Source organism: Vidua macroura, chromosome 6, assembly GCF_024509145.1.
Source record: "Vidua macroura isolate BioBank_ID:100142 chromosome 6, ASM2450914v1, whole genome shotgun sequence".
Taxonomy (NCBI): Eukaryota; Metazoa; Chordata; class Aves; order Passeriformes; family Viduidae; genus Vidua; species Vidua macroura.
In genome coordinates, this window is record NC_071576.1 from 52,713,321 (window position 1) to 52,732,707 (window position 19,387).

Consider the following 19,387-nt stretch of genomic DNA (forward strand, 5'->3'; position numbering starts at 1 on the left):
AATTTTAACATTTCAAATAAACCTTTAACATTTTTTGCAGAGATTGTTTAAAAAATCTGAGGTATTCTATGTAGGTGTTTCTTTAACAGCTGAATTATCTGTGATATACCTGACCCCAGGAGGACTGGAAAGAGGCTTGATTTGAGACAAAGCATTTTTCCACTTCTCAGTAGAAAGCTCTGTCATGTTCTCCCAGGACATAGTGCCCAATTAATATCCAGTTCTCACTGGATATTAAAAGAGGCAAAGATTTCCTGATGCCTTAAGTTTTATATATTTCAGATTCTGTGCTGCTTTAGTGTGTAGCTCTGAGCTGCCGATTAAGTGATGGTAAGCTCTCTTCACAGAGCAGGTAGATAAAACAATCCTCTTCTAGCTGGGGACCAAGGACAGCCTATGCAAGTTTCAGGCCCAAGAGCATAAACAATGTGGACTAAAGAGAGAAAACAAGAAGGATAGGACTTCATAACCTAAATCTATAATTGGACAATTAACTCCAATATGCTAAAGGACCAAAACTTATACAAGTGTGAGACCTTGTGACCGGTCGTCCATTTTGTGACCATTTTGGTTCATCTTGGGTGCAGCCCTGGCTGGGCTCTTGTGCTGCCCAAGGTCTTTTAAGAAATACCTGCTTTATTCTTTAACTCTGGGTAGCTTCTGTTCTATGTCAGCCTTCTCAAGGCATCATTCCTAGCAGGATCAAGTTACAGATGAATATACACTGCATTCCAGTGAAAAGCAAGGAAACATTAACAACCCCCAGGCAGTACCTCACCTGATAAGGACCAAAGGCTGCTCTTTGTAGAAGCGCAGGAAGCGGGCCCACTCCATGTAGAGCGTGTACCTCTCGCTGTCACAGTTCGGGTCGCTTGCCTTCTTCCAGTACTGGCACTGTGAGCAAATCAGAGGAAGGGGGAAACACCTCAGCAACAGGCCCAAATACTACATTGTAAGAGACAAACAGGAACGATGATGCACCCCTCTGAAGACTGTGGTGTTGGTCATTATCAGGTATCTTAACTGCCAAATACTATGAAAATTTTGGAACTTCATCACCTTCCTAGAAATTAAACAGTGCAAAATAACCACAGTTTCTGACAGCTTTTGCAATTTTATTTTGTGCCACAGAACTCCACTTCTAGAAATATTTGGCTATGTCAATTATTCACCTCGTGATCTTGGTTTTCCTTTTTTCTGAATGTCTCTCCATCACAAAGAAAAGCATGAAAATTGGTTTCTAAATAAACCAATAGAAGTTTAAGTAACCTAAAGTTTGCATTTTGAAAATATTTTGAGAGATTACATAATTATTTTTAGACAAAGATTTCTGAGTCTGTCTCACAAGTTTTAGAATTTTTTCATAAGATTTCTTAGCATTTAAAGTTGGTTGTAGTTGTATAGAAGAGATTCTTGCCTTTTACTGTCTGTAGTTTTGGTAATCCCAACAGTATAAAGTACCTCCCAGCCTACACTAGCATTCTAGATCCTAATCAGCCAAACTTTCCTCCTGAAAACCTAAGGAATGTCTATTTGCTCAATTATTTCTTTTTCTAAGGAAAATAAAATATTTTCAAACATTTAAAAATATAAATCTATATACAGTATTTAATAATGTCTTATGGTAGAATCCAGAGATATAAATAAGCAACTTAAGTTCACTAAAGCATAGTGACATCTGAAATAACCTTTAAAAACACAGAGAGAATTTAAGATTTAAGTTAAAAATTAAACACAACATTTAGGAGGAAAAAATTTAAAGCTAAAAAACCCATGTAAAATACTGTAACCCATCTCTCTCTTGTTTTCTCCATGTAATTTCAGGACTAAACCCACACATGTCATATTAAAAACTGCAGACCTTACAGCAAAAGTAAACATAGTATTTTACTATCCTTACCACATTTGCAGTATTCAGTATTTGCACCCAAAGGTCACTGGGAGATGGACAAGTCACCATCCCACACTCAACTGGCAGGGTTCAAGCAACCTATCTGACTTCAGTCCCAAAATGCTATGATCCCAAGAGTTTTTCTCTAACTGCAGGTAGTGCACAGTACTGTGCAACTACAGCATGTGTGTGTGCACACCCTATGCACACACATTGCTGAATGTATGCATCTGCAGTAGAGATTCATTCCTAAGGTACTACTGCGTGGTCCGTGCCATCAACATTACAGGAATGTCATGGAATAAGTCTCTAAAGAAATGACGTGACTGACATACTCTAAAAACTCATTTCAGCACATAAAAGCCAAATAGTAGGACTGACAGGTATGTCTTGCGTGTTATAAAACAGAATCAATTACTGGGACCAATTGAAAAGTTTGAGTATATTTTCGTATCTCCTGGAACAGCAAATGTCACAGTAGATAAAAGAGTGCAAACACTGGGAAATGCTCAAGGGAGCAGAAAGCCAAAATACTTACATCATGAAGAGGATATGCAGCTGTATAGGTGCCATTGTTTAGCAGTCTCTTAATCCCAAATTTTTTCTTCCCTTCTTCTGTTCCATATGGGCAACGTGTAAGAATATAATTAACCTGAGATTCAAGAATGAGAATTTCAGACCTTTCCTATTCTAAGGCCATTTAATAGAAATCTATATTAGATGTGCACTGTGTATAATCTGCAAGAACATGCAAAAAGGTATTTCTTCAGAAGACCTTATAACATATAAGAATACTGGGGGCACAGTTGCCTTGTAGACATCCAGAAGATCAGTTCCAACAATTATTCTATATTTCTAAGAAAGATGCACAGGTACTCAGGCCTCTCTGTACCTCAGTTACCGTGGTTTCTGTACTCCTTCCTTACAATGAATATTCCAATGAGGCCGTGTAAATCTACATATAAACATAAGTAGCCAAATTCACATACGTACTATTCTGTTTCTCATGGATGGTGAGAAGAAAGTGCTCTCATCATTAATGAGGTACAGCTCCTGCTTGTCCTTGCTGAATGGTGCTGTGAAATAATCCGGTTCAGGGTGCATCACCTTCTCGGGCAGCCTCAGTGGGAAAAGCACACAGTCCAGGGGGTTCTCTACCATGGGGGGAATGTCATTTTCCCTGATGGGAACTTTAATGTTCAGCACTTCTGCATATGTGATCAGAACCTCCCACGGTGCATGGATCTTCACAAAAAAAATCTTGCCATCTTCAGATTCCTGCTCCAGAAAAGTTAAATCAGACATTTGACCAAACTGTGTTTTACTGCAAGATTTATGGGAATATTTTTCATATAAAATGTATTGCCTTTTACATATTTTTAAAGGATTTAAAAACAAAGTAGGAGGGAATAGAAGGATCTTCTGTGTGTGTATATATATGTATATTTACTGAGAAGCTTATCTGAGTGGTTGGCTGTTCATAAAAATAACCTTTGCATTACTACAAGCTCACAAAGGCTTTTCAAACTATATTAATCTCATACACTGAAGCATGAAAATTCTAATTACACTGGAAACATGAAGAATAATCTTGTCATAGGCCTCATGTAACATCTACGTTCTTCTAGTGCTGCTCTGCATTCACAGTAGAAGTTGGCAATCAGAAGGGTTTTTAATATTGCTCCATGAATTCCCTACCTCTGGATGTTACAGAGCCTGAACTTCATCAACAGTTATTTTACTCAACTCAGCCTCTGGCATGCTGACTCCATCAATCAAAATCGCACGTCCTCCAGTTATTACCGCAAACAGTACCACTAATCAAACATCCTCAAGGTTACAGGGTCCTTCCTCATAATTAGGAGGAATCATCCAGTGGGCATAACTAATCCAATCTCTGCCTTCCAAACTTGTTACGCACTGTTAGGTTGGATTAAAATCAGCTGTAAGCATACTTCCCATTTATGTGGCTATAAACCCAATCGCAGCTATTTTGCCTTCTTGTTATGAAAGCAAAAGCAAAACCAAAAGCTTCCTCTTGAATCAAAATTATTCTGCTTCCACAATTCTTATCAATGGATCTGGAAAAAGCACTCAAATTAACCTTGTTTCCCCTAAATTAGTCACACTCCACTGAAATCCACGAGTTTAATTTATAATTTTTCTCAGAGAAAGAAAGTGGTTTATTGATTTCCAGGTCCTATGTTTGTTTTTTGGTTTTTTTTGGTTTTTTTTTTTTTTTTTTTTTTTACCTTCTTGTCTTCTGTTTCTAGCTCCAAACCAGCCTTTTGCAGGTTGCTCTCAAATTCTTTTCTCCTTTCCTGAAAAGAAACAAAGACACTTTAGTAACTGATGAAGTTAGCAACTAATTGGTCACTCACCAATGACTCACTGGGTTTCACTTCTCTCAGCTGCCCTGATGACAACCCCTTAAGGCTATGTGACCTTCTCAAAGCAAGCCGACAAAAACCAGCCAATACACAGAGGCCACTTTCTAGTGAGGGCCAGCTTTGTGATGGGAACCCAACAGGAACTGCACTGACTAGCCACAGGGCACCCACTGGGTAGGAAAAGGCTTGTTCTGGGCTATCTGGGTCATCAGAGAAGCAACTGATGTCTTGTGTCTTGAGCACTTCTGACTTCAGGAGGCTGGTGTGTGGGGTGTGTTCAAGTTTAGCTACATTTCCAAGAGAAAGATGAAAAGAAAGGTTCCGGAAGCTTACAGCTTCTGAGTGCTTACAGCTTTGTCTATTTACCTCACCTATTTATTTTGCATATTTATTTATACAATTATGCCCGATACAGACATTCAAGTACTGATTACAGACAATTCAAACAGTATTTCACAAACATCACTGGTAAGACCAACAAATCCCTGCATGTGCTTAGCTTGCATAAAGTCAGCATGGACTTCATGCAGAGATAACAAACCTGCCCATGGCACTGTTTGGTGGCTGCATGACTTGTGTGAGCTTGATATTCGTCTTGAACTCTTTTTTTTGCAAAGTAATTCCTAAGTCGTGTCTTTAGGCAAGAACATTTTCTTCCTCTCCCTCTCTGTATAATTTTTGCTCCTATTGTGAGACTGTATTAATTTCCTCTTAATTATATAAAATTTGCTGAAGAACTGCCAGAATAACAATAAATTAAGCCAAATATTGAGCTCTACTCTCTTCAAAATGCACAAGCTAGACCACAACTTTATTCCTAACTAACCCCTGCCATGCTGTCTAATGTTTCTTCTACTGAAAAGTCTTAAATTACAGTTTTCAAACATACTTAAAAAACCCCAAAACATGATAATTTTCAGCCAGTTTTCTTTTCCTGCATGTCAGTGAGGAGTAGACCACCACTTCTGCATTCAGTTTGCATAACCTACTCAGACAAATGAATGCAGATTGAAGAATAGCTTTCATAGCCCTCAGATGTTTTCCTTGTTAGTGGCCACTCATTTTTATGTGTCACATCTGATTTTGCCAAATATTACTAGATATTAAATTAGACACTGGACTATATAAACTTACAAATAGGATAACTCCTGAGTTCTAGCACCTGCTGGGGGCAAAAGCAATTCCATGCACTATTTTTCCTACAAACCTGCCTAAATGCAACTGTATAAACATGTCAGAGAACTCTGGGCTGCTGACATGACAATCAGAGAACAACACAAATAAAAGGTGATCTAAGAATGTATGTTAAGATGCTACAGAAAAGCTGACATTCAAGCCTAGTATCCAAAGCTATATGCTACTCTGGATTACCTTTTCTCCTACCAAAGCACACTGGTGTGTATTCTTTCTCCAGCAAACACTGGAAGAGAGCCAAGCAAGTCACATCAGAGGCTTCTCTGCCACCAGACACCAGCCAGTTTCTCTCCAGCTGTGCAGCTCCAGAGCGGACAGAGCCAAAGGGTCTGGCTCCATCTTAATTATCTTTCCTTACAATACACTGAAGTGTGACGAACTGCAGTGCTGTAATAGAAATTATGCTCTTTTTACCACCTTGCTTTTCTCCCACAAGCCCCCTCCTGAAACCCATGCAATATACTATACTTTCCAGTTAATGGGAAAAACATTTTTAAAAGGAAATCAATCTGCTGGGAAAAAAAAAATCCTCTCCCTTTTCTTGTCAAATGCTGGATTTCTTCCTGTCACCATCAAAGGCTTAAAATGGACAAAATGCATCCTTGGACCAGAGCTGGTTGTTTTTAATGTGCACTTAGAATTTTAAGCTTACTGCCCCAAACCTAATAAACTATCCCTGGTGCATATATTTCTGACTCTGCTTTAGATGCCAATCTGCAGTCAAAGAGGCACGAGGGAAGCTCTGTAAGTCATCGCATCCACCATATTATGTGTATATCTCACATAATGTGGGATAAGCATTATCATCTAACGTGTTGGGCTGCAATGAACCATCCCAACTAAGATTAAAGTCCAAAGTCCAGCAGTACTATTATGCCCAGCAATACTATTATAAACACTGCATAATCAGGTACCTAGGGAAGAGAGATAACTTCTACAAACTCAATTGTGATAACAATGCTGTTACAACAACTGGTAACAATGCAGGTCCAAGTCTTGGTGGGTCCATTCTGACTCAGCACATTCTGTGATTCTTTAACTCTATGAATTCCTGGCTCTGCACAAGACACTCCAAGAGTCACACTGTGTGCCTAAAAGTGTTGTGCAAATGCTTCTTGAACCCTGTCAGGCTTGGTGCTGTGACCAGTGCCCTGGGGAGCCTGTTCCAGTGCCCCTGGGTAAAAAACCTTTAGTTCCTAACACCCAACCTAAACCTCCCCTGACTCAGCTTCATGCCATTCATTTGAGTCCTGTCACTCACTGGTCTCAGAGAGAAGAGACTGGTAGTTCTCCCTCCTCTTCCCCTCACAAGAAAATTGCACACTGTGATGAGGTTCCCCTCAGTCTCCTCTCCTCCAGGCTGAACAAACCAAATGCCCTCAGCTGCCTCTCATAAGCTTCCCCTCAAGGCCCCTCACCAGCCCCATGGCCCTCTTTTGGACAGTCTCTCAACCTCAGTCTCTTTTTATATTGTGGTGCCCAAAATCACACACAGAACTCAAGGTGACACTGCCCCAGCTCAGAGCAGAGCAGGACAATCCCTCCCTTGCCTGGCTGGTGATGCTGTGCCTGATGCCCCCCCTAAGACCGGGCTGGCCCTCCTGGCTGCCAGGGCACTGCTGACTCATTGAACTTGCTTGTTGTGGGTCCCTTCCAACGCAGGATATGTTGTGATTCCTTCTGCAACTACCAGCCAAACTTCTGCAAAGCTGTGTGGTGTGGTCTGAGCTCAGACTGAGCCCAGCCTTCAGCCACTCCTGCAGACCTGTGGGTGCAGCTGCTAACAGGGCTAACAGCAGCAACAAGCATCTGATACTTGCTGCCTGTGGCTCCCTAACTCTGGCCTGGCTGGTACCTCTAAGAAAGCAGAAGATTCTGTTGGCGATGATGAAAACTGGGAAAGGAACTCAATAAAATTTCCTTCTTTATCTCTGTACCCCACTGGGGACAGAGAGACTTTGCTTCCAGTCAGCACAGGAGTGGAGTTACTTTGCACAGAGATCTAGGAGTCCTAATGCTCTGTAGTTCTTGTGAAAAAATATACTTATGGACAATAAAGACTATGTTGTGGTCATACATCAATACTTTGTTAGATATTTTTATAAATTCTATTATTTTTTCGTGTTCACATACATTTCATATGGTGGTAAAATATTTCCACATCTGCTGGAGGCTTTAAGGAATAATATTGTCTCAAAAAGTTGGAATCCTAATTTTTATTCAGAGACCTTTGTGGTTTGGATCTATTCATGTAGCTTATAGAAGGCAAGTTCAAAACAGCTGAAGGCAAGTTCAGAACAGCATTCCAGTTGAAACTGGAATGTATCTGGGAATAACAAAAAGTTAAAAGTCGTTCTGCGTGAAACTAAGGGAGAAGATGAAAACTCTGTCTCTTACATCTGTATCAGGGATATGCTGAAACACACAAAGAAGATATTTATCCCATTCTTAGAAATGCAGAATAAAGGTGTTTCCTTGAGACTGGGAAACAAAACCATTTGTCACAACTGTTATTCTCCTCATATAAACACTTCTATTCTTAGCTGTTCCATTTTACTGCATCTTTGTACTACCATAAAAGAAACATTTCTTTCTATGGTAACTGTACAATAGCAAGTACAGTGTATATCAGACAAATTCCAGAGGCTGCAGTTCATCAATATTTAAATCTTGTTACCACAAAGACAATAGCACAGAACTTGTATGCTAAGAAGTCTGCACTAATTTATGGACATACTAATTGCATAAAGATCTATGGTGAACATAATTGTAGGGCATATGCAGATGCCCCATGAACTGTGTAAAGAAATTGGTATCTCCATGACTGTTTGTCCAGTGACCACAGAGTTTATCTACAGGGCCACTGACCTTCCTCCATGAGGCCATAAACTCCTTTGCAAAAAACAGACATACACAGAATTAAATATCACAAGACTTAATGTGGATGTTTAGGCCTTCTGAAAGACTGAGATATTCTCCTAGGAAGTGCATTTTTATGTCAAAGAGGAAGGGCAATATTAGCTACTAACACATGGGCTTTTTCCCATGTGAATCCTTCAGTCAATAATGACACCCATGGACATGGACTCTGGTCTGGCAAAGATTCCTACAACCTCCTAATGAGCCATAAATCAATGAGAAAGAAACTGCTGCACACAACATGAGTGAGTGCCTAGACTGATCATCTGACTCATTTTCCTTCCCACCCGAAACATAACCTAAATAGTATGCATTTCTTCCCTCATTTTAAATAATTCAAGTATGACTAATGGGAAAGTTTAAGAGTTGCTTTGACAAATTTTGTATGGGTATCTTTCTTCTCCCTACATTGAGTGGCCTTCTCTTCCTTTTTGAAATGCATTTTGCTTCAGGGGAGAAGAAGGCATCTAGCAAGGACTACAGCCTGACAAAGAGTCAGGGTGAGTTTGAAAAAGTATGCTTGTATATAAACCTATGGTATCACAGTTATCAAATAACCTGGTCTCCCAAGAAAATCCTTGCAATGTGGCTAGCTGAGCAAAGCTGACTGAGATGCTTAATCTGGGAAAAGCATCAAACAGAGACATGACAAATTTTTGGATTTTTTTAACGTAATAGGAGTAGTATAGAGGGGCTGTGTTCTATGTTGGATTGTATTTGGATGCAAGGACAGGCAGCAGAAGTTCTTAATGAAAACAGTATTTTCTTCATAAAAGAATGAAAGCAATATGCAATTTTTTTAACAGCCTAATCTCGCAGTATTTTTCCAAAGAAAATTTGAATTTTTAATTATGAAATACTTCAATATTACAAGATAAAGATTGTAACTGTTCTTTGCTTCAAAGACCAATAGTTTTGATCATGATTTTGTCATAAGCATTGGTGTAATTAGTTTTTTTCAGATATCCTTATTTTTCAGAATAATAAGATTACTTGAGAATGTAATTTTTTAGTGTCTCTCTCCTTTTTACATTTTTTTTTGATCATGAATATACTTTGGAATTATATATTGGAGAGACTAGTTTGTAAATGTAACCTCTTCTGACTCTGAAAGAAGGTAGCGAATACAGAGAAAAAAACAAATTTAAATCCTTATTTTTTTAAATATTGTGCTTTATATAAAATTTGTTGTCTTGATTGCCTCTCATTGCACTGGATTTTTTATATAGCTTGAATTTATGTTAGCCAAGTGAGACCTCATGTGTCAGTGTGAGCATTTAACAAACAGGTGTCATTAACTGATTCCATCTGACCTATTATTACCATTCAGGCAACTGGGTCTTGCTGGCAAGTTCAAGGATAATCACTAACTGGAATTTTAGAGAAAGTTTGTTTTTGTGCTCTGTTACACAGGAGGAGTCTTCTCAAAGCCACTTTAAATATTCTTCTAGAAGAATGAACATGCATATGTAGACAGTGGGTCAAACACAGGGAAAAGCTCCAGGAAAACATGCTGTGTTCGTGTTACTCAGAGTATATTTTAAGAAAAGAGTCTCAAAAGTATGAAAGGAAAACTGCATTGAGTCTTGGAGCTAAGAATCTATTTCTCCTCTAACTACAGTCAAAGGGTATGAAAAATTAGTCATTGCTAAATCTTGTTTGGATGACATCTGCTTATTTAGAAGAATAATCCTCCTTCATTTGAAAGTATTTACAGGTGCGAGTATTTACAAATATTTCTCCAAAGTCTTAGCTAGACTGTTAAATGAAGAAGCAAAATAATTTGGATTGCTTTGCTCCACTGTATAATATATTGCTCAGCATAAGTAATGAAGAGTGATCAATTCAATAAACATAGACACAAGAATCTAATAAAATGGATCCTGACAAACAACAGTAAATTACACAGAAATGTTCATATATGGAATTGCTATAGATTTTTTTGGCAAATTCTATTCCAGATGAGTCTAGTGATCTGAAAGGGTTAGTAACTGATATTCATCTTATTATAAATAAAAATTAAGAGGGCTTCAAAAAGACACACTTACCAACTTTTTTTCCCATTCCTTATTAAGATCATCCACATAGGAGAGAACAAAATCAATTCTCCTGACACCATCCCTGAAGAAAATAGAATCTTTGCTTTGATGTCTTTTATCAATCTGTAGAAAATACAAGCATATGAATAAAAGAAAAAGCACTGCTGCTTCTCTAAAATATCACAAAAGGCAAAGAAGTTCCCCCATATTAACACAGTTCTTCAGTTTCTTTACAGCTGAAGATGTATTTGGGCATGTTTTACCAAGGGCTACATCTAGTTTAAGTAATTTCAAAATTAACTGCATATGTCCACAAGCATTACATGTAAATAACTGGTACAGGAAAAATAAATATATATATATGTTAGTGTAGCAATACTTGTGAATACTTGAAGCAGGTAGCAAAATGTAAACTCCATGCATTTTCCTCTACATAACAACATTCACTACATCAATCACCACAGAGACATATGTCCCAGCAATGACCATACATAAATATAGCTCACAAAAATACAGAGGTGATGTTTCAACATTGAGTATTTACTTTCATGGGGAAAAATACACCTAATAAAAGATATCAATGTAACAGGGTAATTAGTATTCCAATTGATCTATTAAAGGTCATATTTTAATTTCCCAACATGCTAGAATGTCCTAGTAACAACATCCACCTTTTTCACTAGCAGGCCACAGTAATTAATGTTAGGCAAATAAAAGCCTGTGACCCCACTCTCCTAGGGAAGTTAACTCATTAGGTAATATTGTTTGTTATCATACCAATATTCAGCTCTATCAAATCACATACAAGACATACAGCAAAGTGCTTTCCAAGGAAGTGAATATTCTAGTTTAAATGTATCTCTGTGCTGAGGAAGGTTGTTGTTACTTTTTCAACCTATCAGCAAAAGTGTATTTGTATAGGGCTGAATTGGGGTTTTATTTTATTCGAGTAGGAACAAAACAGAGTATTATGTCTCTATTTTTTCCCTCTCATACCATGCAAGGAAGCATGTGTTCCCTGAGAAAGCACAGGATATTTATTTGTAACTGTGAACCTTGCTACCAGTTAACAGAAGGCGCCACACAGTGAAGCATGTTATTACTGCAGCATCCAAACCACTTGCAATAGCACTGATCACTGCTTTACCCTGAGACGTCGCTTCAGGAACAGATTATACTTCCTTCCACTCTGCTGGAATAACCAACAAGTAGTTAGCAGGCCCACTGTTTCTCTCCAAGAACGAACTGCTTCAAGCACGTACACCCCAACTACAGTGAGCAAGAAATCCATGTCCTTTAAAGCTAGGAAAAGCCTCCAAACATCAGAAAAACACAAGCATCCACAAATAATATGACTATCATGTCTTTTTTATTAAAGGCAAAGCTGGGTTGGAAACCCATTTGGACAGTAAAAATGTTTTAAGACAATGATTTCTATAATACTACTTGCTATCATTTGGATACTTCAGCAGATTTTAAAAAGAGTAGTCAGAAAGTGGTTTTGAGTGTAGAGCAAAGGTACCAAAACACTGGCTCATGCATAGTGCACGCATGTTTCTGTAATGCTCGTGTTTGGTTGGACCAACTGGGACATAAAACAACAAATGGCAAGCATGTAATTCCAGAGCTGACAAAATTACAAGCAATAATAGCCACATAATTCATGTGTTTATCTTTAAATAGGCTGAAAATAAATAAAAATAATTGAAAATCCTATTGGTGCACAACTTTATGCATCTTCATTAGACACACTAGTAACTGCTGAAATTAGACACTTGAAGCAGCCATGCATTATCGAGAACTCCTGTGTTCTGATCCTAGCCCTTGGGGAGGTACAAAACTCCGTTACAAATCAATGCAGCACAAAAAAAGCTAAAAGAAATTATTTCCTGAAAATGCTGCCATCTGTTCTTTGCCTTTCCTCTTCAGCAATTCTGTTAAGGTTTTAATATATTTCTTGAGAAATAGCTACAGCAGATCAATTAGACTACTTTGTATGGCTGAAATCAGGACAGCTACCTCAGAAATGCTTTTGCTTCCAAATGCAGAACATCATCTTTCATGATTAAATGGTTCACAAAAATCATGGAATCCAAAAGCCAAAAAGAAAAAGCATTTTTCTATTCTATTTTTACTTAGAGGTTTAGGTCTTTCTTTGCAAATATAATTGCAACTACATGCAAACTGCAAGTTCAGATACTAAGTTAATCAAGTTAAAACAGTGCATAGAACCACGCTAACATCTGTATAGAATCAACAGTACTGTAATTATTCAGCATTACAATAAGTAAACCCCAAAGTGCATTCTAACAACTTACAATGTTAGCAATTGTCCCAACCACTGATTTAAAAAAGACAGTGACTTCACAAGCACAGAAATTGTTCTAGTGCACTAAATTCATATACACAAAGAAGAAATAAAACAATAAGCAATATTTACTTCAAAAAAAAAAAAAAAAAAGCTCCTGCCAAAAGAGCACCCCAAATTGTTTGGGTTGCATAGTTATAATTAGATTATTCAATACAACTGAAGAAGTATTTTATCTTTACTGCCATCAAAATTTGGTCGTTTTCTAAGATGTATCAGAATCCTCAGCAATTAAAGGTCTGACTACCAATTTAAAAAGATGCAGTAGTCATTGTCAGATCTCCTTTTAGAAGGGGAATACTTATCACTTCTTTCTCTTTCTGGGGATTATCCTTTGAGACATAGGATTATTCATTGTGGATAGTGACAGGCCTGCTTATTAACCCATAAATTATTCCTTTCCATTTTGCTGCATTTGGATTTCACAAGGAGAACAAGATCAGTCTTGCACATTCACGAAAGTTTGTGCATACATGTGTGCCTACAAATTTAATGTATATAAAAAGTTTGTAATTTGCATTGATTCTATCAGTGAATCATTAAACATCTGTACATCTTATTTCTTAACAGCTCTTTCAAGAACAGCATAAATGCAGTTAGTGATCCTCAACAACCTGCACTCATTAAATGAAGGTACACCTCATCACAGAAAACATTCTGAAATGTCTTCTTCCTGCAATACAAGTAACCAAATTAAAACTTCCCAAAACAGTACAGATAGCAAGCTGAAGCTTTTTACTCATTAAGTTACACCCAGTGCGGAACTACAGAAGAGATGGGGCCCTGAGGCATATGGTGAAAACTCCAGAAGCAACAACCACAAGTCATAACAGGAGAAATTCCTACTGGATGAGAGGCTGTGGTTGAGTGGGGATGGGTACAACAGAGTGTACTGCTAATCTCCATCCTCAGAGATAACACAGCCTGATTATGCTAGGCCAGGACTGATCTGCACTGACTGTGCAACCTGATCTACGTTTGAAGCCAGCACTGCCTTGAGTAGGAGGTCAGCCATCCAGAGGTCCCCTCCAATCCAAGTTCACTGTAGGATCCTATGCAATCACATTACTGCAAACATTCAGCATTTACCACGGCTTTCAAAATGTCAAATAAATCCATCAACTACAAAGCAAGTTCCAAAACCCACCTGTTCAAAACACAAACAATGCCCTCCTGTTATCCTGTAATAGCTTTCCAGACTCATTAGTCTAGTTATCTCTCTAAGAACTGTGACCACTCAGCTTGCAGACACATGTGCTAATTGAATGCTGTAATGGTCTATCATGAAGAGATAACTTTTTTTTTTCATGTGGCTTAAGTGCAAACTAACAGGATTCATATGGTATTCTATCAAGAGTTATAGTTATTCTATATTTGATGCTTTCTCTCTAGACACCCAGTAGAGGCTGGAGTATTGGACCATGTCCAACCAAACAACCCTCCAAGTACCTAGGCTTGCAATACTCACCTCAGACACAATCCAAAGCCCTGCAGTAGGAAACCCTGACTCAACAGGACAGGTGACAGGAGAGACCAAGATGTCAGCAAGGAAACAAAGCACAGCTCAAGATGAAGTAAGAATGTAAGAGCCCATGGTCCGTTCTGCCCAGACTGGCTTGGGCACGGTGTGTAAATGCTGGCTGGCAACCCCACATGACATCCAGATCCACCTAGACTTGCCATTCAGCGCTGCTGAATGCTTGCTGAGGAGTCCTTGGCCGCCCCACTCCACAGGTGCCTCTGAGACACTTCTCCAGGGCCAAGGCAAACAGTCGGGCACAGGGAGCTGGAGAGGTAAAGCAGCTGCTGGAAGTGGCAGTAACCACCAACACTGGCACAGAGAGTGCTTCAGAGGAACGACTGCGGGCTGAAGCTGAGCCACAGGCACCGTTCTAAATGCCTCTGTGGCCTCACTTGCCCCCCTGGCACACTGACAGTGGGCCTTGGGCAGTGTGCGCAGCGACCCATGATGGGTTAGTGATATTACAGAACCCAAAACACAAAGATGCTTTGCAGATTATACCTGAATTATTTAATCCGGTGTGTTTTTATAGGACTTTGAGGGATTTCTATTTCTGGTTATCCATCCAACAGGAAATGTATCCTTTCAGGTCACTTAGCACAGCCCTCACCTTGGCAGGAGCTTCCTCCAAATACACTCTGCTACTAAATATCCCAGCCCGCTCTATGCACACACCTCAAAGACAGGGAAACTTGTCCTAGAACAATACTTTTCGCATTATTATTCAGCCAGAAAACTGCAAGTTCCTTATGTTCAGAAACACCCTTCCCAAATCCAGTGCCTCGGACCTTAAGGTTTCCCAAGTGTCCAACCCCACAGAGCGGGGACTGCAGGTTGACCAGAGCACCCTTCCCCTTCTGCTTTTGTATCTTGTATCTTTTTTGTGGGAAGGTGGCTTAGAGCAGCATTTTCAGTAACAAAGCAGTAACCAATACCAAGTAGAGATGAAGGAACCCATTAGTTCCATTAATTGCAGCACAGGGAAGCACCTCTGGCTGTGACTAACAAGAAAGACTAAATGTTATATTAATACCATGGAATGGTTTTTATGATCCCCCATCAGCATATCAAGGAATTACATTATCATAGTTGTACATTACCAGGCAAAAAAACTACCTGAAACTACAGCATTAAACTGATTTATAACATTTTGCTGGCTTAAAAGACACAGTCTGCAAACAAAATATTTATTTTATTAACTGCATACCTTTGATAATCACACAGCAAGTTAGATGTAAAACAGACAGTGTAAAAACCCCAAAGAACTACATTAAAACACAACTAGGTAATTTATGAATTAGCAATCTATGGTAGAAAAACTTTCAGAATACAAAAATGGACAAAAATATAAGGCTTGAAAGCTGAATCAAAATACAAGAAATGTCTCCATAACTGAAAGGGTAGGAAACATTCAATGACTTAAAAACAAAGTTATCACCTTCACTTAGATCCCCAGTTTGCATGGAATATTTCTATACTCCTCCTTTTCACTGAATTAAAACATGCTACAGGAAAAACACATGGCTTTAAGTGCTGCTATGCTGAATATTAATATATATATTTATACAAATATATGAACTTAAACATAACTTTATAAATATATATCTAAGTAATAGAAATATATTTCCAAAAGTAAAATGTTCCTGGAAATACATTTACAGAACATACACAAATATACAGGTAACTCTCCTGAAAATCAAAATGGCATATTTCTGTTCCCACTTTACCAGAGACCCTTCCCATGAAGTCCTCATCATTATTCTTCCTTGAAGGAATCTATGCAACTGAAGAGCTTACTCACTTTGAAGACATGTATTAACACTCTTAACACCACCCATCCCAATTTCCAGTTATACTTCATGCAGGCTATAAGGTTGAGTACAAAACTATAGCCTTTCCCATTCAAAGAAACACAAAATCCCATGTATTTCTTGTAGCTAAAACTTGCTACATGATGCTTTTTTCACCTTCACTCATGTTTCAATTCTGAACCACATTAAAATCTGAAAGCTTGAAAACATGCATTTCAAAGCACTTTAAGACACCAAGGTATTTGCACTGAAATATAAATGCACATAAAAAGCCTCTCAGGATAAAAGAATACATTAAACAAGAACAGAACCAAGAAAAATAAAAAGTAAGCTAGGAGAGCGTACGTGTTAATGGAAGACACCAGAGCCCAAAGTGAGCAAGCAGACAGTTTTAATACACCTCAGCATGTACTTCTTCAGTTATTTTAAACAACTTTTTTACTTTTTCTCCATAAAACAATAAAGATTATTTTAAGTTTTCTGATATATTTGAGAATTTATATAGTTATCTTGTCTGTGAATTTCAGTAAGTGGCTATCCTGAGCCTTTCCTTATTATTTACTACAATAAAAAAGAGAGGCAATATATTTCAAATGATGTCAATGTTTGTTTCTTGCTCTTTAAAACATTTTAAAGTATCATGCTGACTCACAGAACCCTCAGGCCATCATGATAAAAAGGAATCCCACGTTTGTTAATAACACCAGAGTCAGAATACATCCTATATCCCATCAAACCAAAACAATGATAAAAAAAGCAAACTTTCCAGTTTTCTCCACCAATCTCAACTTTTCAATTTTGTCTATTATCCTTCTGATTTATTTGAATTTATCTCTTAAGTCATCTCTAGGAATAAAAGCAAAACCACGTTCATTTTTATCAACTAGAAAAAACTGGTTTTAGAAGGATGGCATCCTTGAAACTGGAAAATTTTCTGGTGAGGGACGTTTTGGCATACTGTAAGAGAAGACACCACACAAATTCATGCAAGGAAGCATGAATACTTCTTACTGCTTACCACTTGATGTTCAGGGATGAGTAAAGTAGTCTCAGTGCTGTTTAGGCCCTGCCAGTGGCATCACGGGAAAAACAATGTCGTTAGCAATGATGCAAAGGCTAATTCAGATTTAAAAGTCAAGGCTAATTCAGAAGAAACAGTGTGGTTCCTGGTGTAAGTTGCTGAAAAGCTCTTCTAAGTGATACGCGTGCTTTCAGTCGAGATAGAGCTTAAACCAACCTCTGTTCTGCAGGGCAGGTTGGTCTCTAGCCTACAGTACCAACTTTTACATGGTCCATACTGATTTTTAAGCAGTAATAATTGCAATTTTTGATAAGAGTTAAGCAGTGTTTCTCATAATTTCCATTAGAAAAAATACAGGCTAAACAAGTTGGTACAGATTACCATTTATAAACTGAAGAACAACTGTTAATAGTACTCTTATTTATTTTGATCCCAAAGAGAGAAAATGTACACAGCATAGACGACTGGGCATTCAAAAAAAAAAAAAAAGTGCTGCCCCTTACTTGGCTATTTTTTAACTACAAACTGCAATTATACAGTGTACACTGAAAGGAAACAAATGCAGTGAGAGAAATCCTTAATCTCACAGTGTACACAAGGTAAATTGGTACCAGTAATTGCAGTTATACCTAATGAGACCAGTAAGGGCTTCCCAGCTTCCAGTTCTGATCCGCACCCAGTGAGGCCCTACCCTAATTTTAATTGCACAAGAGCTGGGGGCTCATTGTTTTCCTGTATGTTAATGTGGAGGTTGCTGCAACATCCTCAGGCCAGACTCCACACAGGTGTGACAGACAGGAACACCAAGAGCAGATCCTCTGCAGAGCACAGCCATCCTACACACATGGCCATCAGCTCTCTGGGGTCCTGGCCCACCACTGTGGCCTTGCAGCAGTGATGGGTTTTGAGATCAGCTGCTGCTATTGGAATGAATAATGGCTTAGAATACCTCAGCAGTTTCTCTGTATCTAATTCTGTTAGTCAATATCTTACCACACTTCTGTCTTGCTTTTGTGTGCTTTGAATATAAACCACAGACACATTTAAATAGTGCAACCAAACACTGCAAGTCCATTATGAAAACGCCAATAGCTCTCTGTGGAATTAAATTAACTTTCAATAGAAGCAGAATACTAACAGCATTTTATTATTATTGTTTAACCATTTACTGGTTTAGAGTTGTAAAATTTCAGAAAGTTTATTACCCCAAATCCAATTTTCATAAATTACTCTCTATAATTTTTTAAATAATATTTTTCACTTTTATTACAATTTTTCTTGCAAGAAATCACTAAGGTCCATTCCTGTCCTGGTTACACATCAAGTAATACATACACACATCTTTACATTCTTTTTGAATGATGCCATGTCTGGGTATTTGCTTATCTAATTAAGTCAAAAATGTCCTCTTCAGAATGCAGTAAAATAAACAGAAAGATTGATCTGGTTTTTGGCAAGGAATCCCCCGAGAAATAGTGCAACTATAAATAGCTGCACTGTGCTCTTACCGTAAGATAGTCTGAACTGGGTTTACAGGTCTAATCCTCCTGTCACTGATGCTACTGGAAAAATTTGCACTCTAGTAGAGAACTAAGGGCTGAGACACTTCAGTGGGAAGATTTTCTCCAATTATACACCATAAATACTTGCCATGGAAAGCACTGTACAAACTTAACACCAATGAAAGCACAGCCTTGCTTTTCAATGCTGCCCTACAGCTCCTGACCTCTCCACTGCACACATTCCCCTCCATCCACCCTGGTACCCTTCCATCTGCTTTTACCCAGCCTCTCCATCCCCTACTCCTCCCACCCACTGCTCACCACCTCCTCCATGGATAGATGGAAATACAGGCTTTAGCCACCCACAGGTCCTTACTGCCCACACTGCTTCACTCACAGACATAATTTTACTACATCTAGTGAAACACAAAGCTGTAAGGTGAAGACACACAGCTGGCAAAGGCCTTTGTACTTTCCTATGCATTCTCTTAAATGCTTTCCTGTTAGTCATGGGATCTTACCCTGCTCAGTATAACAGTCAGAAATTAATTAGCTCAAGTAATTAGGATTAACTATTTTTAAACTGGTGCTCATACCTGCTCCTGCACATTTCAAGCACTCTAATAGAAACACACTGCTTTTTCATGATATGCCAAAGTCTGTGTACAGCACAAAGGAGCTCCAGCATTGGTAACACATGAAATGCAAAACAAGAATCAACCCAAATAAT

At 38.4% G+C, this 19,387-nt stretch overlaps 1 protein-coding gene across 10 annotated transcripts in view; it reads right to left on the reverse strand.

Annotated features, from left to right (window-relative positions):
- LOC128809601 (anoctamin-5-like) overlaps positions 1 to 19,387 on the reverse strand; it is a 58,593-nt gene that overhangs the window by 22,535 nt on the left and 16,671 nt on the right. For 3 of the 10 annotated variants that reach the window (XM_053981699.1, XM_053981707.1, XM_053981698.1), the window contains 6 exons: positions 17,153 to 17,200; positions 10,443 to 10,556; positions 4,144 to 4,212; positions 2,885 to 3,169; positions 2,430 to 2,543; positions 779 to 894 (listed from right to left, as the gene is read on the reverse strand). In XM_053981699.1, the coding sequence (XP_053837674.1) occupies positions 779 to 894; positions 2,430 to 2,543; positions 2,885 to 3,169; positions 4,144 to 4,212; positions 10,443 to 10,556; positions 17,153 to 17,200 (746 nt within the window). Of the gene's footprint in view, positions 1 to 778; positions 895 to 2,429; positions 2,544 to 2,884; positions 3,170 to 4,143; positions 4,213 to 10,442; positions 10,557 to 11,580; positions 11,626 to 17,152; positions 17,201 to 19,387 lie in introns of all 10 variants that reach the window. The other 7 variants (XM_053981701.1, XM_053981700.1, XM_053981706.1 and 4 more) reach the window with 4 other exon arrangements.